The 22158-nt window shown below is 47.1% G+C and overlaps 1 protein-coding gene across 3 annotated transcripts in view; it reads left to right on the plus strand.

Moving 5' to 3' along the window:
• frem1b (Fras1 related extracellular matrix 1b) overlaps positions 1-22158 on the plus strand; it is a 47224-nt gene that overhangs the window by 11290 nt on the left and 13776 nt on the right. For all 3 annotated transcript variants that reach the window (XM_085449254.1, XM_085449253.1, XM_085449252.1), the window contains 20 exons: positions 1736-2071; positions 2149-2243; positions 2894-3153; positions 3458-3654; positions 4011-4334; positions 5012-5120; positions 5209-5340; positions 10067-10411; positions 10849-10991; positions 11090-11286; positions 11380-11470; positions 11601-11768; positions 11845-12053; positions 13377-13470; positions 14153-14405; positions 14623-14817; positions 17926-18114; positions 18188-18384; positions 18646-18853; positions 21119-21263. In XM_085449254.1, coding sequence (XP_085305380.1) covers positions 1853-2071; positions 2149-2243; positions 2894-3153; positions 3458-3654; positions 4011-4334; positions 5012-5120; positions 5209-5340; positions 10067-10411; positions 10849-10991; positions 11090-11286; positions 11380-11470; positions 11601-11768; positions 11845-12053; positions 13377-13470; positions 14153-14405; positions 14623-14817; positions 17926-18114; positions 18188-18384; positions 18646-18853; positions 21119-21263 — 3770 coding nt within the window. In that variant the 5' untranslated portion in view covers positions 1736-1852. The remainder of the gene's footprint in view (positions 1-1735; positions 2072-2148; positions 2244-2893; positions 3154-3457; positions 3655-4010; positions 4335-5011; positions 5121-5208; positions 5341-10066; positions 10412-10848; positions 10992-11089; positions 11287-11379; positions 11471-11600; positions 11769-11844; positions 12054-13376; positions 13471-14152; positions 14406-14622; positions 14818-17925; positions 18115-18187; positions 18385-18645; positions 18854-21118; positions 21264-22158) is intronic.

Consider the following 22158-nt stretch of genomic DNA (forward strand, 5'->3'; position numbering starts at 1 on the left):
ATTTACAAAAACAGGCTGTTAAACGTGTTTGTTTCTGCTCTAATGTATTACATGGGAGTCTATGGGGACTGACTCACTGCTGATCTGCTGGACGTCACAGGGACTGCAGTTCGTTGTAGCTTCTGTTTCCTTCCAACCTCAAACTAATGAACCCACGCTCATCTGGCTGGATGGGAAGCGGCACGCCAGCTCTCTGCTTTGATCCTGAAAACACCCCATCACCTCCTCCTTCCTTCTCCCCCTCCCCCGGCCCGTCCAGCACCTCTGCGGGGTCATGCAGATTAACCTGTCGTTTCCTGCAGACAGTTTTGGTTGGGAGTGAAATGGAGGGTGAAGCAGTTTCCGGCTGGGAGTGTGGGGCAGTGGGGGAAGAAGCTGGGCTGGCCAGCTGCATGCTGGGAGTGTTTTTTTGTTTTTGTCTGAAGGATTTAGAGGACTTTTCATGTGGCAGAGGGGCAGTTGCAGGGATTCAGAGGGAACAGTGGAGGAGGGTTGGAGCTGCTCTGGAGTATCTGCTGTAAGTATTCTGGTCTGCTGGGTTCAGTGTTTGTGTTGGAAGAGGTCAGAGTCAGGATTACATCTGTCTCTGTTGGAGTCAGACATTATTAAATCTGCTTTAGTTTGATCTGTGTTGAGCCGTTTTCATGCAGAAAACTGACCTGTGGAGGACACACAAAGAAAACCACAAAAGAAGAAAGACTCTGTTGTTCTGCAGCAGCTCCCTGCTTCTTTGTGTGCAGTATTTCCTGCAGGAGAGGCTGGAGTCTTCGGTTTCATAGACAGGTGGTGTTCAAAGCACACCCACAGCACACTGAAGGGCAAACCAAAATGTAAATGCACACCTGTATTTATACCTGCCTGAAATAAGCTCGGGGTCGGCTGTCATGTTGTCGGTGCTTCTGTGGCATGTTGTGTCAGATGAAGACACTTTGACAGCTCATTTGCATGACAGCTGCAGTTATTTAAGACTGACGGAGTTTACAGTGTAAACTGTAAATGAGCCCATTACAGTATCAGGCAGTGCTCCTGCACAGTGTTCGGCTCCGTGCTCTCTTATTGGATATGGTTCATATGATTTCCTCTGTAAATGGTCCAATGTTAGCATTAGTCAACCAGTTCTAAAATATGATTCGCTCTGTTCCATCATCCATTATTTTGTTTTTAGGGTCTGGAAATGAGTGTGTACAAATGACTAATACAGTAAATTTAACATGAGCTTTTTGAACAGTTAAACTGCAGTAAGTGTATAAAAGCCTATAAAATAGAATAACATCTTTGTCCATCCTCTTCCTCTTGTCCTTATCAGGGTTGTGGGAGGGCTGGAGCTTATCCAGGCTACCGTAGGACGAGAGGCGGGGTACACCTGGACAGGTCATCAGCCTGTTGCAGGGTTAACACCGAGAGATAACTCATCACACTTACATTTGGAGCACATTTGGGCAGTTTAGAATCACCTAACCCCACTGACTGCATGTGTTTGGACTGTGGGAGGAAGCTGCAGACATGCAAACACCACACAGTGTTGAATCTTCTGTCTGTTTGACGTCAGACAATAATTCTGATATTATTCAGTTTGTTTCCATTCGGATTTCATATATATATTTATTTTGACGTCTCATGTGTGTGTGTGTGTGTGTGTGTGTGTGTGTGTGTGTGTGTGTGTGTGTGTGTGTGTGTGAAATCAGTCAAGTGACGCTGAAATACAATATGAGGTTTTCCTGTTTTCCTCCTTCAGCCCAAAGACGAGGAGTTGAGGACGATGTGAGCGGGAACCTCTGAAACCTCGGACAGATTTATTCTCCCTCAGCGTTGCTTCACCTGAACTACTGAAACCGGTGACCCCGCCCGCAGCATGGCTGCCGTCCTCGTGTCCCTGCTGCTGCTCGCGGTGACGGGCGTTTGCCCTCGGACTCTGGTTGTGGTGAACTCTGCCGTGGAGGTCAGCAGAGGGCGCTCGGTTTTCATCACGAGGGCGGAGCTTCAGATCAGCGTGGACCCGAGCGCCGACTGTAAGGTGGAGGTGGTGATGAACGAGCCCGTGACTCAGAGGGTCGGGAGGCTGAGCCCACAGGTGAGGGTGGAACAGGTTGGTGCCGTATGGCAGCCGCTCAGAGGAGTTACAGGCGCTCTGCTCTGTGCACTCTGCAGGTGTTTGACTGCAGCTTCCTGGAGGACGAGGTGAAGTATGTCCACGACGGCAGCCCTCTGCTGGACGAGGACGTGGTGATGCTCAGAGTCTACAGGTCAGTCAGCAGCATCCACAGGTCTGCAACATGTCTTCTAACATGTCTTTTAACCTGAGGTGCTCTGACCCTTGAGGGTCAGCTGGAAATGGCTGCAGTGCTGGGGGGGGGGTCAGGGTGTTAGGGGCTTGTTCAGTGAGAGGATGGTGGAGCAGGATTGGTGGGTGATGACCGAAAGAATGAGATGGAGGATCCAAGCAGCAGAAATGACTCCTCTGAGGGCTGAGGTGAGGAGGTCAGAGTAGAAACACTGAAGGCAGGGAGTTTCGACCTGTGATCGGACATTCCTGGACTCTCCTAGGTGGAAAGTTTGAGGCCCATCTGGGACACACAGCAGATAAGATTTCAGGTGCCAGTCCAGTCCTGGAGGCACAGACATGGTCGGTTAGCTGATCCTGCAAACAGTAACAACAACCCCTCTGAGCCCAATGAAAACGGCCCCGACCCCGCTCAACACTCGCTGCCCCTCAGCAGGCTTCCTGAAGGTTGCCATTGATTTTAGAATAATGAGAAAAACAATTTCTGCAGGTTAGATTTATGGAGCGTTTACAGACGTGGCTTAAACATTAATTCAAATTTGGATGTACGTGTGATGACCTCGTGGGCCAGGTGGAGCTCTGTTTAACATGACATGTGGTGTCTGTGTGGAGGTTCACGTCCTCGGACACGCAGGTGGAGACGGTGATCCTGAGGGTCCGGGTGGTGGACTCTGGTGCGGGCGTGGTGGCACTCGGCAGCGCTCCGCTGGTCGTTCCCCAGTTCTACGGTTTATCCAACGCCATCAACGGCTCTGTGCTGAATATCAGGGCCGCGCCTGACCTTGTCTGCACCGTCAGGCTGTTGACCGCAGACACCAGCGTCCCCGCTGCGGGTCGGCTGGTGAGGGAGGAAGACTCCACGCAGAGGAAGGGTACCAAACTCATAAGATGTTTTTAATTTGCTTTGTTTCATTGTGTCATCACAGTTTCTAAAATGTAATTTAACCTTTTAAGTTGAATAAATTAAACTTTATTTACAATGTTGAGCACAAATAAAGCAAAAACTATAAAAAATATCAAAACTTAAAGATAACTGAGAGAAATGCTTAAATATAAAATACACATTAGTATAAATATAAACTGAAATGCAGGCTGCTTGTGGTTTATCTGTTTGTGTGCGTCTGGTGTTTTCCACTCACCGACTGGTCTAAAACCCTCGGCTCTCCTCTCTGATAGGTCGACAGGCGACGCTCTGCCCAGGAAACAGTCCGTGTCTTCACGACACCACCGAGGTCCACTTCCTCAAAACCAGCTGCCATGAATTCCTGAGCTCTGGCCTCAAGTACCAGCACCTCAGCCCGCCGTCCCCGGAGATCGACTACGTCCCCGTCAGGGTGGAGCTGAGAGAGCAGGCGAGCAGAGCACTGCTGGAGGTACAGGAAAGACCGATGAGCTCACAGCTCAGACAGCAGCGTGGAAACAAAGAGAGCAGAAATGAGGCTCAGACTTGCTTTAAAGGAAGAAAGTTTGTAAAGTGCAGATTCTGCTGTTTGCAGGTGAGATGTTGGCAGTGAGAAGGTGACATCCCGCCTTCTCAGCTCGGCGATGAGGACGGATGTGCAGGCGGAGGTTTCGAAGCCTCCAGCATTCCTTTAAAGCATTTCTGTCTCATCGTTAGCACGTGAGCGGTGGCATAACACCTCTCACGAGTGTAACAGCAGAAGTTGTGGCGCCATGTGTTGATCTCTGCGTGGTGTGTTAAACTTTACCTGTCCTCCTCCTCCCACAGTCACAGGCCGTGTGGCTGCCGGTTTTGATCCACGGGGCCATGCAGAACCAGCCCCCGCAGGCTACCTTCATGGCCTCTTTCATCCTGGAGGTGGACCAGTTCATCCTCACCCCGCTCACCACTGCCACGCTGGACGCCAAGGACCACGAGACTCCGCAGGAGAAGCTGGTCTTCAATGTGACCGTCCCACCCGCCGAGGGCTACATCACACACCTGGACGACCACACCAAGCCCATCCGGTCCTTCACATGGCTGGACCTTCACGAGATGAAAGTGGCCTACCAGCCATCCAACAGCAGCCGGGGGCGCCGCAGGAACTATGGGGTACTGAAGACGCGACAGGGCTCCAAAGGTTCTTCCAGTTTCTGTAGAAAAGTTGGAATGTTAGAAGCACCAACACTGGGAATTTTGGAGAAAACAGCTTTTTTTCAGGGCAGTGTGGCCGATATCTGAGCTTTTATTCTAGGAATCTAACCTAACGTTGTAGCTGCTAATGCTGCTTCAACTTCTACAGCATAACAGCACACCAAAGCTAACCATAGCTAACCCACCCCACACCGATGTTTCAGAGGGTCTGAGCTGGGGCTTCAGATCTGAGTGTTCGTGTTCTGTTCCCTTCAAAAATGTCTATGTCAAAAAAAGGAGACATGGAGGTTTAGGAGACGCTTCACCTTCAAGTCAGCTGTACAAAAAACAGCAGAAGGAGAGCGAGTGAGATACAATCACACAGGGTCAAAATCACTGCTGGCCTGCTTGGGCTGGAACGGCTAAAGAAATATATATTACAAAATTATTTTGACCCAGAAGGAATCGCAACTAGAAGATGATCCTGGTGTCAAATGTAGGTGAAAAGAAGACCTTTCTTTTTCTCTCACCTGTCCCACAGGCTGATATGAGCCCTGAAAGTGTACCCAGAATGCACTCTGTGAAGTTCCACACGCTTTTTTTACACGCTTAATAATGTAATTTCCTGTCATTGCGTTCCCTTTTTATATGCTTAGGTGGAGTTTCAGGTGATAGACGGCTCCTATCTGACCAGCCCACCCATCGTGGTCCACGTCTCCATCAGGACATCGGAAACGAATGCTCCGAGAGTCTCCTGGAACGTGGGTACGTTCGCGTCCATCTCTGTGGCGTGAAAAATGTCTCACGGCGTTTTACTCGTTGAGGTAACATGTGAACACGTGTGCCATCTCAGGTCTAGACCTGTTGGAGGGTCAGTCCCGACCAATCACCTGGGAGCAGCTGCAGATAGTCGACAGCGACAACATTGACGCCGTTTACCTGGTGGCCGTGGACGGACCCGTGCACGGGCGGCTCAGTGTCAGAGGTGAGGGGTCAAAGGTCGGCGGGGTTGGGTTTAAGGTGGTAAATGCTCTATCGAACATCAGACAGTCAAAGTGAAGAAAAATCTTCTCCTCAGTTTTCTTTCTTTTCTTTCAGACTAATCAAGTTTTTCAGTTTTAGTTGCTACCAAAACTTTGATGTGCCACAAAATAGAATCTATAGGTGAGACTTTTGTACCTGAAGCTTCTGCTTTCTGTGTAGTCTGAGTTCTTTTGACCAATCAGATCTGAGCAGATGAAAGAAAACATGGTCGGGTGCTACGTTTATTAAAATATTAAAAATCGTTTTAATGTTAGTTTTTAATCCTTGAGTAGCCAAAAATGGTACTCAAGTAATAGTAGCACTCCCTCAACATAGTTTTACTCAAGTAAAAGTAAAAAGTAGCCGTCCAAGAAATTACTCAAGAGTAAAAAAGTATATAGCCTATTTGAGTACTGAGTACGTGATCATAACATCCAATTTATGTTTGAAAATGAGATAATCAGACAGACAGAAGTATAAAGTTTAGTCCAAAATTTGGTATTTGAAACAAAAGTAAATAAATATAAATAACATGATTAAAAAATAATACATCTAATAAAACGTACGTGTGTGTGTGTGTGTGTGTGTGTGTGTGTGTGTGTGTGTGTGTGTGTAAGAAAAGGGTAAAGTACTTCCAGTGACAATATATGGTGTTACTTTACTTCATCTCTAAATGGCACAACAGGCTCAGCAGACAGAATAACATTAGAACAACAAACCTTTTGTATAAACAAGAATCACTTTGACATAAACTGCAAGTTTGTGTCTGTGTCTCATGCATTTTTGGTTAAAACGTGCTTGTTATTCATTCACTGAAGTTACTCACACTGAGTCGATTAAAAGTAAGAGTAGTGATACTTTATAATAATAGTTTTACTCAAGCAAAAGTAAAAAGTACAGTAACCAAAAAGTCACTCAAGTAAATGTAACTGAATAAATATAATTAGTAGTTACTACCCACCTCTGGCTGTGACAAAATATTTTTTTAAACACCTTAAAATTTTAATTATATATATATTATGATAATTTTTTATTAAAATTATATATTTTTATTTATTTACATCAAATAAAAAGTGTGTTAAAAAACTAATCAAGTTTCAAGGATTTATGTTCCATTTTAAAATTAATGATTTATTTATTTGCGCTTAATTTACTTTTTATCTTCTCTATTTTGAGTTTAAATCTTGTTATATATAAATTATGATCCATGAGTATTTATGTTACGTCTGTTAGAAATCATCATCAAGACCAACGATAAACACAGAACAGACAGAAAGTATAGAAGATGTCGTCGACGGGTTTCGGGAAGCCCCTCGGCAACACCGCCTTGCCTTGTCCCTCCGTCCTCGACTCCCTTGCTGGTATGCTGCTCGGTCGCCTGGGACTTCTGCAAACCGGCGTCTGGCCTTTTCCGCCCTTTTAGCTCCATGTGCTGCGCGTCCATCAGGGACCGCCGTGTGGCAGGGGAAGCATATGTCTCACGGTCCTGCATGTGTTTCCTAATCAGGTGTAAAATGGGGCCAGGGCCACTTCGCCAGGGGCCGCCGCTGCCCGCCTCTCCGTCCACTTCCGTCCCTTCCAGCCCGCCGCTCGGCGAGGTCGCCTCTTTGTCTGAACGGCATCGGGACGGAGCAGATTGGAGCGACTTCTGCCATTTCATGGCGGCGTGCACAGGGAGCAGATGCACTGTCCCCAAACAGGTTTTCATGCTACCAGCTCGGAGGGGGAGGAGGTGGCGGGCGCCCCGAGGGCTTCATGCGGGCGGGAGTTAACCTTTCATGTCTGCTTTTGTGCTCGCCTCATCTTCCGCTCGTTTGTGAGGTTTAATCAGTGATTCAAGCTGCAGTCCTCACCTGAGCTGCTGTGACATCGCGCCACCTTTTCAAATTAAGTCACAACATTTCTGCTCTTTTTTTTTTTTCCATGTCCCTGAAAAAGTTTCATTTTTATTTCCTGAACATGATTTTTCATCAGCGTGCTGCCGTATCCACTGACTTACATCCATAAACAGGAATTAAAAAAGGTGGAGGCAAAAATAATTTGGTATAATTACATCATCATTTTTGCCCCAGCTGTCAAAGTTCACAGAAATAAATGAAACCATGGAAACAAAAATAATGAGTTTATGAATTCCAATAAATGAATTATTACTAACATAAACACATTTAATCAGAAATGAATCTGATCGTCACTGCTGCAAAAAGAACAGGAGAGAAGATTTTAAATGATTAACCACTTTTATATTTTTATTTATTTATTCTTCAGCTCCTCTAAGTTTGTACCTTTTTTAAGATTTTGGTTTTGTCCTACTTTTTACTTTATTGATCGAGATGTGTGTTTTTGTTTTTATTGGTTGTTTAATTTTCAGCAGAGGAGCTTTCACTGTGTTTGGGACAAAAACCCGTGTTGTGTAAGCTGATGCAGAAAATGATCCACAAAAATTCTCCATCCAGCATGTGACATTCAGACCTCTGCTCGGAGGAAGCCTCCTACCACGTGTTCACACTCAGATTGGGCAGCAGTTTCCTCAGATTTACAGATCGGGGTCACACAGAAGAGCTACAGTGAGGTCAGGCTGATGATTTCACAGCAGGCTGGAAAAAGAGCAGGGGTTAAACCTGCTCACTGTGCCTCTGTCAGGCTTCAAACCACAAACTTCACAACAGCGAGAACTCGTGCTTGCTTCGTCGACATGTCTGCATCCTCTATCAAAGCGCAGAAACCTGCAGAGGGAAGAACGTCTCTAACACGCAGCAAAATAAGTTTCAACAATAATGCTTGTTGAAACTTTGGTCCCACCAGGCAGCTTCCTCCTCCTCCTGCAGCACCTGCTCCTGCATCATTTCATCCCGTCGGTTTGGGCTGAAGTTTGGCACCGCGTCCGTGCAGGAAGCTGCGGTGGAGCTGCGTCTCTGAGGACGCCGCTGACCCTCGGTGCTGCGACTGGAGGGTGGCGGCTGCAGCGTGGGGACGGGCTCGCTCCAACGCCTTCAGCCAAATGGATGGCTGCCTGTCCCTAACAAACACACACTCTCACACACACATATACACAGGCGTGGCGTTTCTCCCTTCGTGGGCCGGCTGCCCAACGCCACCTTTGGGCCCAATTACCAAGTTGTTTCCATCACTTGGACCGCGAGCCGGTTCCCCTCGGTAAAGTTGCTAATGAGGTTCGGGCTTGCGACCGCTCGTCTCTCAATCTGTCTGCTGACCTTGCCCTTCTGTCTCTCTGGCACTCGCAAGGAGACAGGAAGCCCCCGTCCTGGCAGCCGGGCAGCCGCCGGGAAGGACGCCATGTTGTAGCCCACCGGTTTTCGCAGCGCAGACCGAGCCAGCGCCTCGCTGTGCCTCTAGGCGCCAACACAAACTTGTTATTTCCAAGTGACAATGGGAGGAAAGCAGCGCACGTGATGGAGACGGTAATTGAATCAAAGTGCGAAGCTTTGGCTGGAAACCGGCCACTGACAACACGTGTCCTCCAGTAGGCCACGGTCACGTGACGCTGGGCCATCAGCATGTTGTAGAGCGCGAGGAGGGCCAGCCAGCGGCAGAGAGCTGGCAGATGGACGCGGCCGCCGTTTCATTAATGTAGGACACCGAAGTTTTTCATGTTCGGCTCGACGAGAGACAAACAGCATCCCGCCGCTCTGTGACAGAAGCAGACGCTCGCCACACGTTCGTCCCGAGTACGACACGATGCCCTCCTGACGCGTCACTCCGTGGAAACATTCAATCTGTTTCAGTTTATAAGTCAGCATGAACATTTATTGTGAAACCTGGCTGCAGCGGGAAGATCCCATCAAAAAAAAAAAAAAAAATCAATAATCAGTCTTTATGGAGGCTATTTAATCTTTAAAAAGATGACGCTTGTGAAGACAATAAATAATAGCAATGTAACAATAAATGGTGAAGGGTCAGAAATATGTGCAGTGTTTAAAACAGAGTCTACAGCATTGTTCTGTTTTAGTTTTCTGAATTATAACTCAGGTTAAAGAGGGAGTGCTTTCATCTTTATTCAGTCCAAACAGTATTGCAAAAACTTCTTTCAGCATTAAAAAAAATCCTGCCAGTAGTTCGTGAAGAGGCACAGAGGGCGAGTGACCTCGGTGCGTTTGTGCTGTCGCTGAGGTGAAACCTTCAGCAGATGATTTTCTGTCTTTCTTTTGACTGATGTCGTCGTGAATCTGCCTCCAGCTGATTAACACAGTCGTCATCACAGTCAGAGTTTTGTTTAAATGTAGAAATGAGTTTTTGTCTCGTTAAATATAAGATCTGAACTCGACCCCAGTCAGACAGACAAGAGTCTGCAGTGAGCGTGAAGAATAAAGTTACTGACTGAAGTTTCTCCTCAGTGAGACTGAAGGTCCAGTTTGAGAGGATCACAGATCATTTATGATCAGGTAAAAACATCATTTTAGCTGCCAGTCAGATGCTTTGAGTGGCTGGAAGGAGGCCGCCGACATTTCAGTCTCTAATGTCTGAAATCTTGTCATCGCTCTGAACCTGCTGGCTGAAATCGAAGGTGCTTTGATCTGTCAGGCTTCTCAGAGGTGAGGATTTGAGGCTTTTTTATTTTAGAAAACGGACGTCTGACGCTGTGGGAACAGTGAGGACTCACTGTTGTTTAGTGGAAAAGAATTAAAGATCTTTCTCTTGTGACTCATGTGACTTTTGCGTTGTGTTTCCAGGCGGGAAGGCGTTTATGTTCCGCGTGCGGGACCTGAAGGAGGGCACAGTCGTCTACCACCACTCCGACAGCGACTCCACCCGCGACCACGTCGTCTTCCGCATCAGCGACGGTCGTCACAGCGTCCGCCACAAGTTCCCCATCAACATCCTCCCGAAGGACGACTCTCCGCCCTTCCTCATCAACAATGTGGCGGTGGAGGTGCAGGAGGGTGGGGCCGTGCGGCTCGAGGAGTTCATGCTGCTGGCCTCCGACCTCGACTCCAGCGACGACTACATCCTTTATCAGATAGTCTCCGCCCCCCGGGCCGGGCACCTGGTCAGGAGGACATCCGCCCATGAGACAGGTGAGGGCGAGTATTTAGACGTAATAATTAGAGAGGCAATGTGGGCGTGTCTAACGCTGGGACTCTCCCACCCAGAAGAATCAGCCAATCCAAACTCACTCTGATAGGTCAGCTGATTATCAGCTGATACTGACCTCAATGACCAGAATCACCTCTGTGGTAAATAAATGTTTGTGATACTCGATTTCTGTTGAATTTAATGGTTTTGAAGGGTAAAGGTAAATGTTCACCACAGTCACATGACTAGGGGTCACACCACTGAGCTCCTGGGGGACGCTCAGCTTTACTCACTGAACCACAAACACATTCAGAAATAATCTACAAGGGGGTGAAAATGCTGATTTCTGGGTGAGAGGGCTCAGTCCTGCAGCTCTCTGCTGTAAACCATCATGTTCCTGCACTGCTGGTCTCTGAGCTCTTCTGTGCTCTCCCTGCAGGGTCACCGGTGGCCAGCTTCCTGCAGAGGGACCTGATCCAGGGTCAGATCTTCTACCAGCACTCGGGAGATGAGCAGTTTGAGGATGCCTTCGACTTCACGCTGTCTGACAGCCACCGGCCGCCCAACCTGTCGCAGACATACGTGAGTCGGCTCTGGTCTGAGAGAGTGACAAGTCTGAATGTCGCTTTGAGACCTCCTCTTCCTCTCACCTCTTCCTTCCTCTTCCTCCCCGTGTGCAGACGGTGGTGGTGCACGTGTTCCCGGTGGAGGACCAGGTGCCAGTCGAAGTTCCCGGCAGCGTCCGCTCGCTGACAGTGAAGGAGACGGAGGTGGTTTACATCACCCAGGCTCACCTTCACTTCACAGACCGAGAGCACCCAGATGCTGACCTCACCTATGTCATTACACAGCCCTGCTTCAGCCCGCTACATCCTGGGTAAGGACCCGGCTGCCAGCTTAGCTTTGACAGAGGAGAAAGAGCAGACCCTGTGACTGAGAAACTAACTATCGTGTTTGTATTCGTTTTCAGCCTGATGGATGCAGGACGTCTGTTTTACACCGACAGCACCAACGTCATGAAGAAGGACCACACAGCGCCCGTGCTGAAGTCCTTCACTCAGGTATGCAGCACCTGCTTGATTCTAATACATATGAAGGAGTCGCTGCTGGAGGGGAGAGTGGCGTGGCTGGCGAGGTTGGCATGGGTTGGGCTTTTGCAGGTTAAGATGTAAATTTCTTGTTTTCTCCTAGCATGCTGTGAACCACATGAAGGTGGCCTTCATGCCGCCGGTCGAGGACATTGGGCCCGAGTCGCTCTTCGTCCAGTTCGTCTTCTCAGTCAGCGATCACCACGGCGACACCGTCTCCGGCCTCATCTTCAACATCACGGTTACCCCTGTCGATGACCAGGCGCCAGAGGTCAGAGGTCAAACAGGCGGAGCCTCTGGTTTGACCGTGCTGTGGACGTCGTGCTGAATCTCTCTGTGCTCCTCAGGCTTTCACCAACCTGCTTCGGGTGGAGGAGGGTGGCGCGGCCTTCGTGACGGAGGAGCACCTCTTGGTCCGGGACCGGGACAGTCGAGAGGAGGCGCTGAGGGTGGAGATTCGGAGCACGGCTCGTCACGGCCGGCTGGAGCTGCGGGGCCAAGCGCTGCAGCAGGGAGGCGGGTTTACCCTGCAGGAACTGAGAGGGCTGGGCATCAGGTGAGACCCGGGTCAGGTGGTTCTGGACGTGCCATGGTGATCTGAGCTCAGCGATCACTCTGAGAGCTCTCTGGTTTTATCCGCTGCTTCAGCAGATGGGTGTGTTTTCACCGGTGATGTAACGCCGGAGGGTTTTTCTGATTTCAGAGGATTCGGTTTCAGAGGTTCCGAAGTTTTCAGGTGATCATGAAGCCGCTCACCGCGCTGTGGTCGACTGTTTGCAGTCAGTCTTGGTTTCTTAGAGCAGAAAGCACGGAGCGGATTTAGTGCCAGCTTTTCTACTCCTCACTTCCTGTCATGTACCTCTTGCTCGAGTGGTGGGCGTTCACATTAAACATGTTTCTAATAACGAGCTCAGAGTGTGCAGGTAGGTCACCTTTAAAGTGTTTCACCTGCACCTCTGTTTTAAACGTCCACTGAACGTTTAGTTAAACCAATTATTGTTCCTGTTTTGCAAAACTGTTTTGTTGCTTTTGCTCGTCTCACATTCATTTGTAGGTGATGTATGATTTCTTGTTCCAGCACACACGTCAGATAGAAACGCTGCAGTTTGTTCCTGTGAGTGATGCTGCTGTTTTTGCTGTTGTCGTGTTCTTCTGAAACCTCGCCCTGCAAAGAGCGCCAGTCACGTAAAATCCAACCAGCCGGTGGCTGTAACCGTGTGGTGTTCAGGGACCCCGGGTCACTCACCAGCCAGCAGTTTGTGTTCTTAAAGTTCACGAAAATCAGAAAGTTTCTTCTTTTTTTGAATGTTTAAGACATCCAACATTTTTTTCCAGTTGTCCTTAGGTGACTATGAGTATTTCTGTAATTAGCAGCTGTAATCTTTCTATTTTACTATATTTATACTCGGAAGCCAGGTTCTTGTTTTAGCTGAAACCCACACCAGGCTTCATGTTTTATATATTAAGAATTTCTTTGTTAATGCGATGATTAGAGGCAGACTCTGTCAACACGTGACTTTGACTCGTCGACTCATCGTTTTCTTTTGTACATTTAATAACATTTTTATTCCGCAATTATTTTGTGCCAGTTTATTTTATGACATTAATGTTTGATTTTATTGTATTTATTAAGATTCAAGCTTTTTATTGAGTTTTACTTTGTGTAATTATTCAGATTAAATTAGACTCAGTATTGTGCTTGACCTTTACCCCTGGCTTACCGCTGTTGGAAAGTTCACAAGAGGTTCAGTAGTCTCCATTTAAAAAGCAGAAAATCTGGGCTCTAAACATCATCAGTGTTTGTAGAAGCTGCTGATGTCACCGATGTTTGACTAAGGAGCTGGTCACAGGTCAGCGTGACGGCGTCTCTGTGTTTCAGGTACATCCACGATGACTCTGAGACCACTGAGGATGTCGTTGGTCTCAAGGTGTCGGACAGTCTGAACTCTGTGGACGTCGTCCTGCACGTTCAGGTGAATCTACTGAATAAAGGTGTCACCTGCTGAGCACTCAAAGGTTTCTACTGACATGTAACAAGTGAAGAAGAAGCTGATTATAAAAGTTCAGGTGCTACTGTGGGCGGGATGCTTAGACACTAGCAGAAATCGAAACGGGATAACTTCAGTTAAAAAATCACAGATTAAGACAGGGAGACAAAGAGACACCCGAGTGTTTAACTAGCGACAGTCTGTCTCAGTGGACAGTTTATGGATAAAAGCAAGGTGACACACAGCAACCTAAATCAGAAGAGGTCAGCGTGTTAGGGCATGACCACCTTTTATAGCAATCAGCTCAGTGCTTACAGGTGTTGCTTAACACCTGTAAACATTGAGTCCTGCCCACACAAAACCAGGGGGCAATGCAGAGGAGGAGCAAGCAGAGTGGGAGGGGTCAGCAGATGTGACTGACATTGATGTTGGTGAATGTTTGCTTTCTAGAGTTTCCTATTTCAGTGAACTGTGAGGAGTTTTCACTGGTTGTAGTTCAAACGCGGAGAGAAACCAGAGCGATGACTGTGTGTGTGTGTGTGTGTGTGTGTGTGTGTGTGTGTGTGTGTGTGTGTGTGTGTGTGTGTGTGTGTAAAAAAGACCAAACACAGCCGGGACTTTTAGCTGGTTAATAAAAACGAAATGTAACCCACCCCCCCGTCCTCAGGTGCTGCCGATGAACGACGAGCCTCCTCAGCTGGGCGCCCGTCTGCAAGGGGGGCTGAGCTGCGAGGAAGGGGGGCGTGTCCAGGTGACGGTGGACTACCTGTCGGCCACCGACCGGGACAGCGACGATTCCGCGCTGACCTACATGCTCGCCCGGAGACCGAGCAGGGGAGAGCTGCAGCGAGCCGGCGTGACTGTGGACAAGTTCTCCCAGCAGGACGTCCTGCAGGGTCACATCTACTATGCCCACACAGGTGAGCAGGCCAGGCTGCGTTCACGGCACGTAGGAAAAATGTGTGTTCCTTCCGCAGGAAGGGAACCAGCCTTGGCTGAACTCTGGAAAAAGTTTGAATGGGTTATGAAGTAGGTTTGAAAGCAGAAACTAACCCATGGTGCATTCATAAATGAAATACAATGAAACGAAAGCAGTTCTTTAGAAACATTTGTTGTGGACATGCTGTTCTGTTTAAGGCGGGGAGATCGGACCTGAGCCGGTGTTCGACACGGTCACCCTCATCATCTCCGACAGTGAGGCCAGAGGGCCGGACAGCTGCTGCCACGGGGAGGCCCCGCCCCCTCCTGTTCCTCTCCATGGTACACTTCCTGTTTACGATCTGAACATCACAGTTCTTCCTGTCAACGATAAAGTCCCTGCTGTCACTCTGGGTAAGATTCACCAAATTCACAAAAACCACGTGTACAGTTTACACAACAGCCTCATTCACGATGTCACGCGGACGCACCTGTTGGATCTGTGTGAGTGAACCAATCAGAGAGAAGCCCTTAACTTTCCTCTGTAACAGCACCAGAGCCACAAAAAAACTCAAACTGTTATCAAACTACTTTATTGCAAACAGGAAACAGGTTTGTGGTTATTTAAACTGCAGAAATAAAGAAATGTCAAAAATAACAAAAACCATTAAAAAACTGTGCTGATGTTCGCTCACTGATCTCCTTCAGGATTGGCCAGATTTTAGTGAAGCTGACACACGGCGTTCACACAATGTCCTTTCAATGTTGTGTTTGCGTTTACATCTGTGAACTGTAGGGAAGTTTGTGCTTTCATTCCCACTGAAAGGCTCCGTGTGTGCGTGTGCGCATGTGTGTGCTTAATCCTCTCTAACCAACAACACACCGTTACCTATCAGTCCAACACACACTCTGTAATGGGAGGGGCAAGGGGGGCTAACATCTCTCACACACACATACACCGTCTCCCAGTCTTCCCAGTGTGTGTCCCAGTGGTCACTGGTCTCCATTGATAACCATGGAGCTCTTCAATCCCTGTTTTTGGCTGTGAGCAGTGAGAATGATCATCCTCTCAGGAGAGAGAGCGCGTGTGTGTGTGTGTGTGTGTGTGTGTGTGTGTGTGTGTGTGTGTGTGTGTGTGTGTGTGTGTGTGGATAATCTCCTCCACAGTAGAGACATCATCTGTGCATTGTCTCCATTTTCTCTGTTTTAATCCTGAAGATGTTCTTTGGGTTGATTTTCGGTCACAGACGTTTAAACTGTGAGGTAGCTGCACTCAGTGACTCACCTGTCACAGGTGGAGATGATGGGAGATGAGAAACAGCAGGTCTGTGTTGTTAGTCGGTGGTTCCTTTACAAACGGCGCATAATTCCCCAGAAATGATGCTAATCAGGAGTGAAATGTGAACACGATGCTTTATTTCAGGGCAATAAATCAGAACCATTCTAGTAAAAATGAGCCGTCCTCTGAGCTCACAAATAACACTTTGCTGTGAGCTGCATTGTCAGCCTGCTGCTGGCTTGATTACAGCAGGGATGTCAAACACTGTGGGTCAGACCGAAGAAACTCTCCTTCCAGTCAGTCTAATGAAGTTTAACAATGCATTAACTACTCACTATAAAGCCAGAAAATTCTACAGTAGGTGGTTAAAAACGGGGACTTTTCTTTCATGTAACTGTCTATTTATTACTTCATTACCTTGATGTAGTGCAGGGGTGGGCAACTCCAGGCGTTGAGGGCCGGTGTCCTGCAGCTTTTAGATGTGTCCTTGAACCAACACAGCTGATTCAAATGGCTAAATTATGTCCTCAACATGTCTTGAAGTTCTCCAGAGGCTTGGTAGCAAACTAATCATGTGATTCAGATGTGTTGACCCAGGGTGAGATCTAAAACCTGCAGGACACCGGCCCTTCAGGCCTGGAGTTGCCCACCCCTGGTGTAGTGTGAGTAGTCATGGGCAAGGTCTTAACCTAACCCATGACTACCCCAACCTTACCCAAAAGGAAAAACTTGTGAAACTTATGAAAATACATTAAAAAGTTTATGCCCTCCTTCCCATTTTTTAATGAGATCCCGTGGGCCGCATTTCAGTCTTTGCCGGGATGATTCTGGCCCTCGGACCTTGTGTTGGGATCCCCAGGATTACAGTTTCATGAACCAGGGTTTAACCATCGAGGCAGCAGATGAGAAGATGGAGCAGTTTGGGGGTTGGCCGAGTTTTAATGTAACTGTAGGTTGGTGCTCTGATCCTGTCGAGCTTCAGGAAACCGAAATCAGAATCATCTCTAAGTTTAAAGATTTAAAGTTAAACTCAGCATAGAGTTTATTCTGGAGACAGAGCCCTGAGTTTACACTTGCTGGGGTCTTTGTTTAAACTGGCCTGATACTTGGTGTGTGTGTGTGTGTGTGTGTGTGTGTGTGTGTGTGTGTGTTGTCAGCCGGCTAACGAGGTTGGCACTGATGTGTTTTAAATGAAATCTGCTAATTGTCTGGTGGTATTACATGAAAACACACACACGGCTGAGAGATTATCTCACCGTGTGTGTGTGTGGACAGCGGACAATGAGCGTCTTAACTAAACAAAAGACAGAACCTCCATTTCGTGCTCACAATAGGAGACGTGTTAGCCGCAGCTCAGCAGCCAGATCAGCTTAGCGCTGCCGACGGCGGGACGACTCGTAATCCTGCCGGCGGGTCTCCCTGCTCATTCGGCACCGGCGCACAGTTCAGGGCCGAGGGTGGGGTGGTGCGTGTGTGTGTGTGTGTGCATGCGCGTGTGGTGGTGCTGGTGTTTGGGTGGGGGGTTCTTGGTCTAATTAATTAGCAGTGAATAAAGACACAGAATAAGAGCCTTAGTGGAGCGAGCCTCACATCCACGTGTTCCTGTTTTAGGACGACGTTGGTTTATCAGCCAGATCCAGGACTGTCCCTCATTAATGCTCACACCCATCCACTCACATCCGCCCACAGTGTTCATACTCCAACTGAACACAGCAGGCTTAGACCCGCTCCTGTCTGCAGGAAACGGGGGGTGGAGGCTGCAGGTGGAAGGAATTCTGCTCCTGGTCCTGTTTGAGTTTCACTCAATAAAAAAAAACAGGATTATTAAACGATGCCTGAACTTTAGTTAGAAACTAAACAGGTTTAGTTTCCAGCTGTGAGAGATCTCAGTTTGGGGTAAAGTGTGATGAGGTGGGAGTGAAAGAATGGACAGATTCGCCTGCATGAACCGTCCGCTAACACATGAGGAGCTGGCAGCTCAACATCTACACCTGTACCTATTGTGTACAACATGTCCAGCCCAGAGTTGTGCTAGTGGCTCAGGTGGGCTTCAACATCATGGCAGAAAATAAGCCAGTGCTCCCGTGTGCTTCGAGTGGACATCTCGGTGGACGGTGTGCTTACTGCGTGGCGTGCATGTGTGGAAGCAGTGGAGTTGAAATCCACCATCAGGCGCTCAGTCAGTGTGGCGAGCAGCATAGTTGATAAATGAAGAATGAAGGTGTTGCTGTGTCCTGGCGCAGGCGAGTCCATGCTGGTGGTGGATGAAGGCTCTTCTATCTGTCTGTGCGGGGGGGTCCTCGGAGCGTCAGACCCAGACAGTCCCCCTGAGCAGCTCGTCTTTCACCTGGAGACTCCTCCCCTTCACGGCTTCCTGGAGAACACGCAGCCGATGCCCGGCTCCGAAAAGAGCAACGCGGGAGTGCGAGTTGGTCAGTGTGCGGTGCACGGGCAGAACCTCGGGGAGCCAACTCAGATCTCACTCTAATGTTTGTCTTTTCCCAGAATCCTTCACTCTCAAACACCTGACCTCTGGCTTCATCAACTACGTGCAATCGGAGCACAAAGGGGTGGAGCCAACTGTCGACCAGCTGTCCATCAGTGTGAGCGACGGGCTACATCGCTCCGCCCCCGTCTCCTTCTACATCATTATCAAACCAACCAATGACGAAACACCATCGCTGCTGCTCGCCAACTTCACCGTACGTACACCTGAGACCTGATCAGTAATCGGTCATCAATCAGCTATGACTTGAAGACAGCTGACTGGTTATTAAAAACATTGTCACCTCCCCCCGATTGAGGTGACAAAGCTGTAATTGTGACATCAAACAAGAGAAAATAACAATAAAAACTAAACAAAATTCACACGAGAGTCAAAGTAAAACGATTTCTCTGACTGAAACTGAATCTGCGATGATCCCAACAGCCTCACGGGGGCGCACTCCTCCTGTTCTCTGCAGGTAAAAGAGGGCGGGATGAGGGAGCTAATTCCATCCATACTGGATGGTTTTGACTTGGACGCCCCACCTGAGCTGCTCACCTTCACTGTGGTGCAGCCGCCGGCTCACGGCAGCCTGATTAACAGCATCCACGGCACGGAGGCGGGAGCTGACCTCCTGCACAGGAGCCTCTCTGTCACCTCTTTCACTCTGCAGGAGCTCCGACAAGGTGAGGCAGTCACTCAAACAGGAAGTGTGACAGTAAAATGTGAATACATTCTAGATTATTGGTGTTTTATACAGATGATCATCATTCAAACACTTTGAACCAGGATGACTTTGAACAAGAGCAATAATCGCTTTTTATTTCATATTCGGAGAGGGTAAGCAGCAGGGCCGTGTTCCCAACCATCTAAAAAATAAAATGCTTTTGGTCCATCCATTTGCTTCTGCTTATCTAAATCAGGGTCGCGAAGGGGCTGGAGTCAATCCCAGCTGTCTTAGAGCGAGAGACTGGGTATGCAATGGACAGTTCACTAACACATAGAGACAGACAACTATTCACACTTATGGGCACTTTAGAGTTTACCTATCCCCACTAACTGCATGTGTTTGGACTGTGGGATGAAGTTGGAGTACCCAGAGAGAACCCATGCATACACGGAGAGTGCATGCAGGAATACCTTGGCCCCAAATCACAGACAAACAGTATCCCACAGTTGTTTATGTTTTTAGACCCATTTTGCACAGAGTAATTTTTTGTATTGACAGCAGTGTTGAATATTCTTACACAGTAAAAACAAAAAAACAACCACGTAAAATAATCACACCATAAAGATGGTTTGTTTTTGTTATTTAAGGCTACGTCCACAGGTACACGGGTATTTTTGAAAACTGAGATTTTCCATTTTCGTTAAAAAAAAAAAAAAATCCCATCCACATGTACAGTTTTGAAAAAAATATCTCCGTCCACATGTAAACAAAAAAAATGAAGTTAAACGCTGTCAAGAATGTGCCAAATCCTAACTGTGAAGAAATGTTGGCCAATCAGAAGTCTAGACGCCTGGGAGTAAAGTACTGAAAAGTTTTTGTGTTTTTCTGGAAAGGCAGCTAATTTTGTGTTACTTTTCAAACACCTTCATCATTTCAAATGTTAATAACTAAAGACAGTATTTTGGATTTTGTCTCACTGACTCCCTTGGCCAGAGTTTATTCAATAAATAAACTGAAAATCAGCCTGAGTGATTCATAATCATAAGTCACAGCGCTGTTAAATATGCCTGATGTAGACTCACAACTTAGGAATGGACAAATGCATACAGCATACATAATTTTAAAAAAATTAAATGTATTCAAAACTGACGACAACATTGGCGTCGGGATTTGGGTTGTGAAAGCGTCTGTGGTGAACGTAGAAGCCACTTCCGAAGTTCACTCTGACGCCTTTGTCTTTCTAAATGGAGGGACAGTAACTGCGTGTGTTTATGTAAAAACTGCAGATAGTCAGATTAACAGCAACAGTATTTTGTCTCTATTCGCCATTGTAGAAATGCATCTCACGTAAACATCACGTGGCGCACAGCGTGATGCCAAAAAAGGCACACACCTTTGACGTTGCGTGACTAAATCTCCGTTTTCCTCGTCCACAGGTAAATGCAAGAACAGACTTTGAAAACTCCACACTGGCAGGAGTTTTTCAAAATCTCAGTTTTCAGTGATCCAAAACACTGTTTACGTTTGGACGAAAGGCCCAAATGCATAGGAAAAGATGCATTTTCAAAAATACTCGTGTACATGTGGACGTAGTGTAAGAGTTAGTTCATTTTATTGCTACCTGTAATTTATTGCAGTTAATTTTTATTTGTTTAATTGCTTACAAAAGGTTCGAGGAGTGAAATAAACTGCAATGGAGTTTGAAAAAAAATATGTGTGTGGTTGGAGGATGTGTTTGTGCCGGGCAGGGGGGGTCGCAAAGATTTTCTTGTAAAACAACGGGGGGCCTACCAAAAAAAGTTGGGGAGCTACTGGCCTAGCCCTTACCCTAACCATCAAAATGAATGCCTAACCCTAAACCTAATCATAACCCAGCTGTAACCCTGTCACTAAAATCACATTTTGAAATACATGTAGTAACAAATTGCTGAAGTTGGTGGTATTGTACAGTGATTCCTAAATGTCGATTAAAAAAACAAAAAAAAAAAACCCACATTTTGAGTCTAAAAAATGCCTTCAAACTTGTTGGGACCAGGATGTTAGTCCCCATAAGTATAGTTAACATCAATTAAATTCTTATTTATATTGCACCAAAACACAACAACAGTTGCCTAAAGGCGCTTTATATTGTACAGTAGATCGTACAATAATAGATACAGAGAACCCCCTATGAGCAAGCACTTTGGCGACAGTGGGAACATCCAATTTTTTAACCCCACAAAGATATGAATACATGCTCACAGAAACACACTGCTCCATATTTTCTGTTTTCCTCCTGCAGGCATGAGGATCGTCTACATGCACGATGACACAGAAACCCTGAAGGACGCCGTGGCTCTGCGGCTGACAGATGGTGTCCATGCAGTCGAGGGAACAGTTCAGGTCACCGTGCTGCTGGTCAACGACGAGAAACCACGACTGCTCAAGTACACACACACACACACACACACACACACACACACACACACACACACACACAGACAGAGTGGTGTTTGCTCACCCTGATGTGGATCTGGCTTCCTGTGGGTCTGAAATTAAAATCAGGTGAAAGGAGGCTGAACATGTTTTACATTTCCTGTGACTTTGCTGCAGGAATTAAAAATGCAGCTGCTGCAAAATGTTTTTCTTCTTGATGGTTTTGTGTCATTTGCTGAACATCGTTTTCAATTTGTCACACACATTTATTCTCGTTGTTATGAAGTTAATGTTCTTGTCCCTAAAAACCTCAGAAACATGGTGTCACACAGAAATATCTAAGACTGCCTTCCTTTATCTGAGACCAAACACGGATGTCAGCAAGTAGAAGACAAAAGTTAATTACATGCAGCAGAGGTGTGTTAACACACAGGAACACTCAGTGCATCATGGGAATCCCCAGCACCCTACACCTGTTGCAGCATAACTATGGGAGGATTTGGCTTCACCTGATCCAACCCTAACTATATGCTTTAGCAAAAAGGAAAGTTTGAAGCCTGATCTTAAAAGTAGAGCTAGTGTCTGTCTCCCGAATCCAAACTGGAAGCTGGTTCCATAGAAGAGGGGCTTGAAAACTGAAGGCCCTGCCTCTCATTCTACTTTTAAATACTTAAATACAAGAAGTAAGGCGTCAGTGCTCTAGTGGGGTAATATGGTGCTATAAAGTCATTAAGATAAGACCTGATTATTTAAGACCTTGTATGTGAGGAGATTTAAAACTCTTTAAAGGTTTTCAGGGAGGAAGTAAAGAGAAGCTGTGAAGGAGTTGAAATGTTTTGGGTTTAGTTCCTCTCGTCACATGGACCTACTATAATTTGGATTAGATTGAGCTTTATGGAAAGAAAC

Source organism: Copadichromis virginalis, linkage group LG23 (genome assembly GCF_057382275.1).
Source record: "Copadichromis virginalis isolate Kocher_CV1m ecotype Utaka linkage group LG23, C_Virginalis_male_GT1.1, whole genome shotgun sequence".
Taxonomy (NCBI): Eukaryota; Metazoa; Chordata; class Actinopteri; order Cichliformes; family Cichlidae; genus Copadichromis; species Copadichromis virginalis.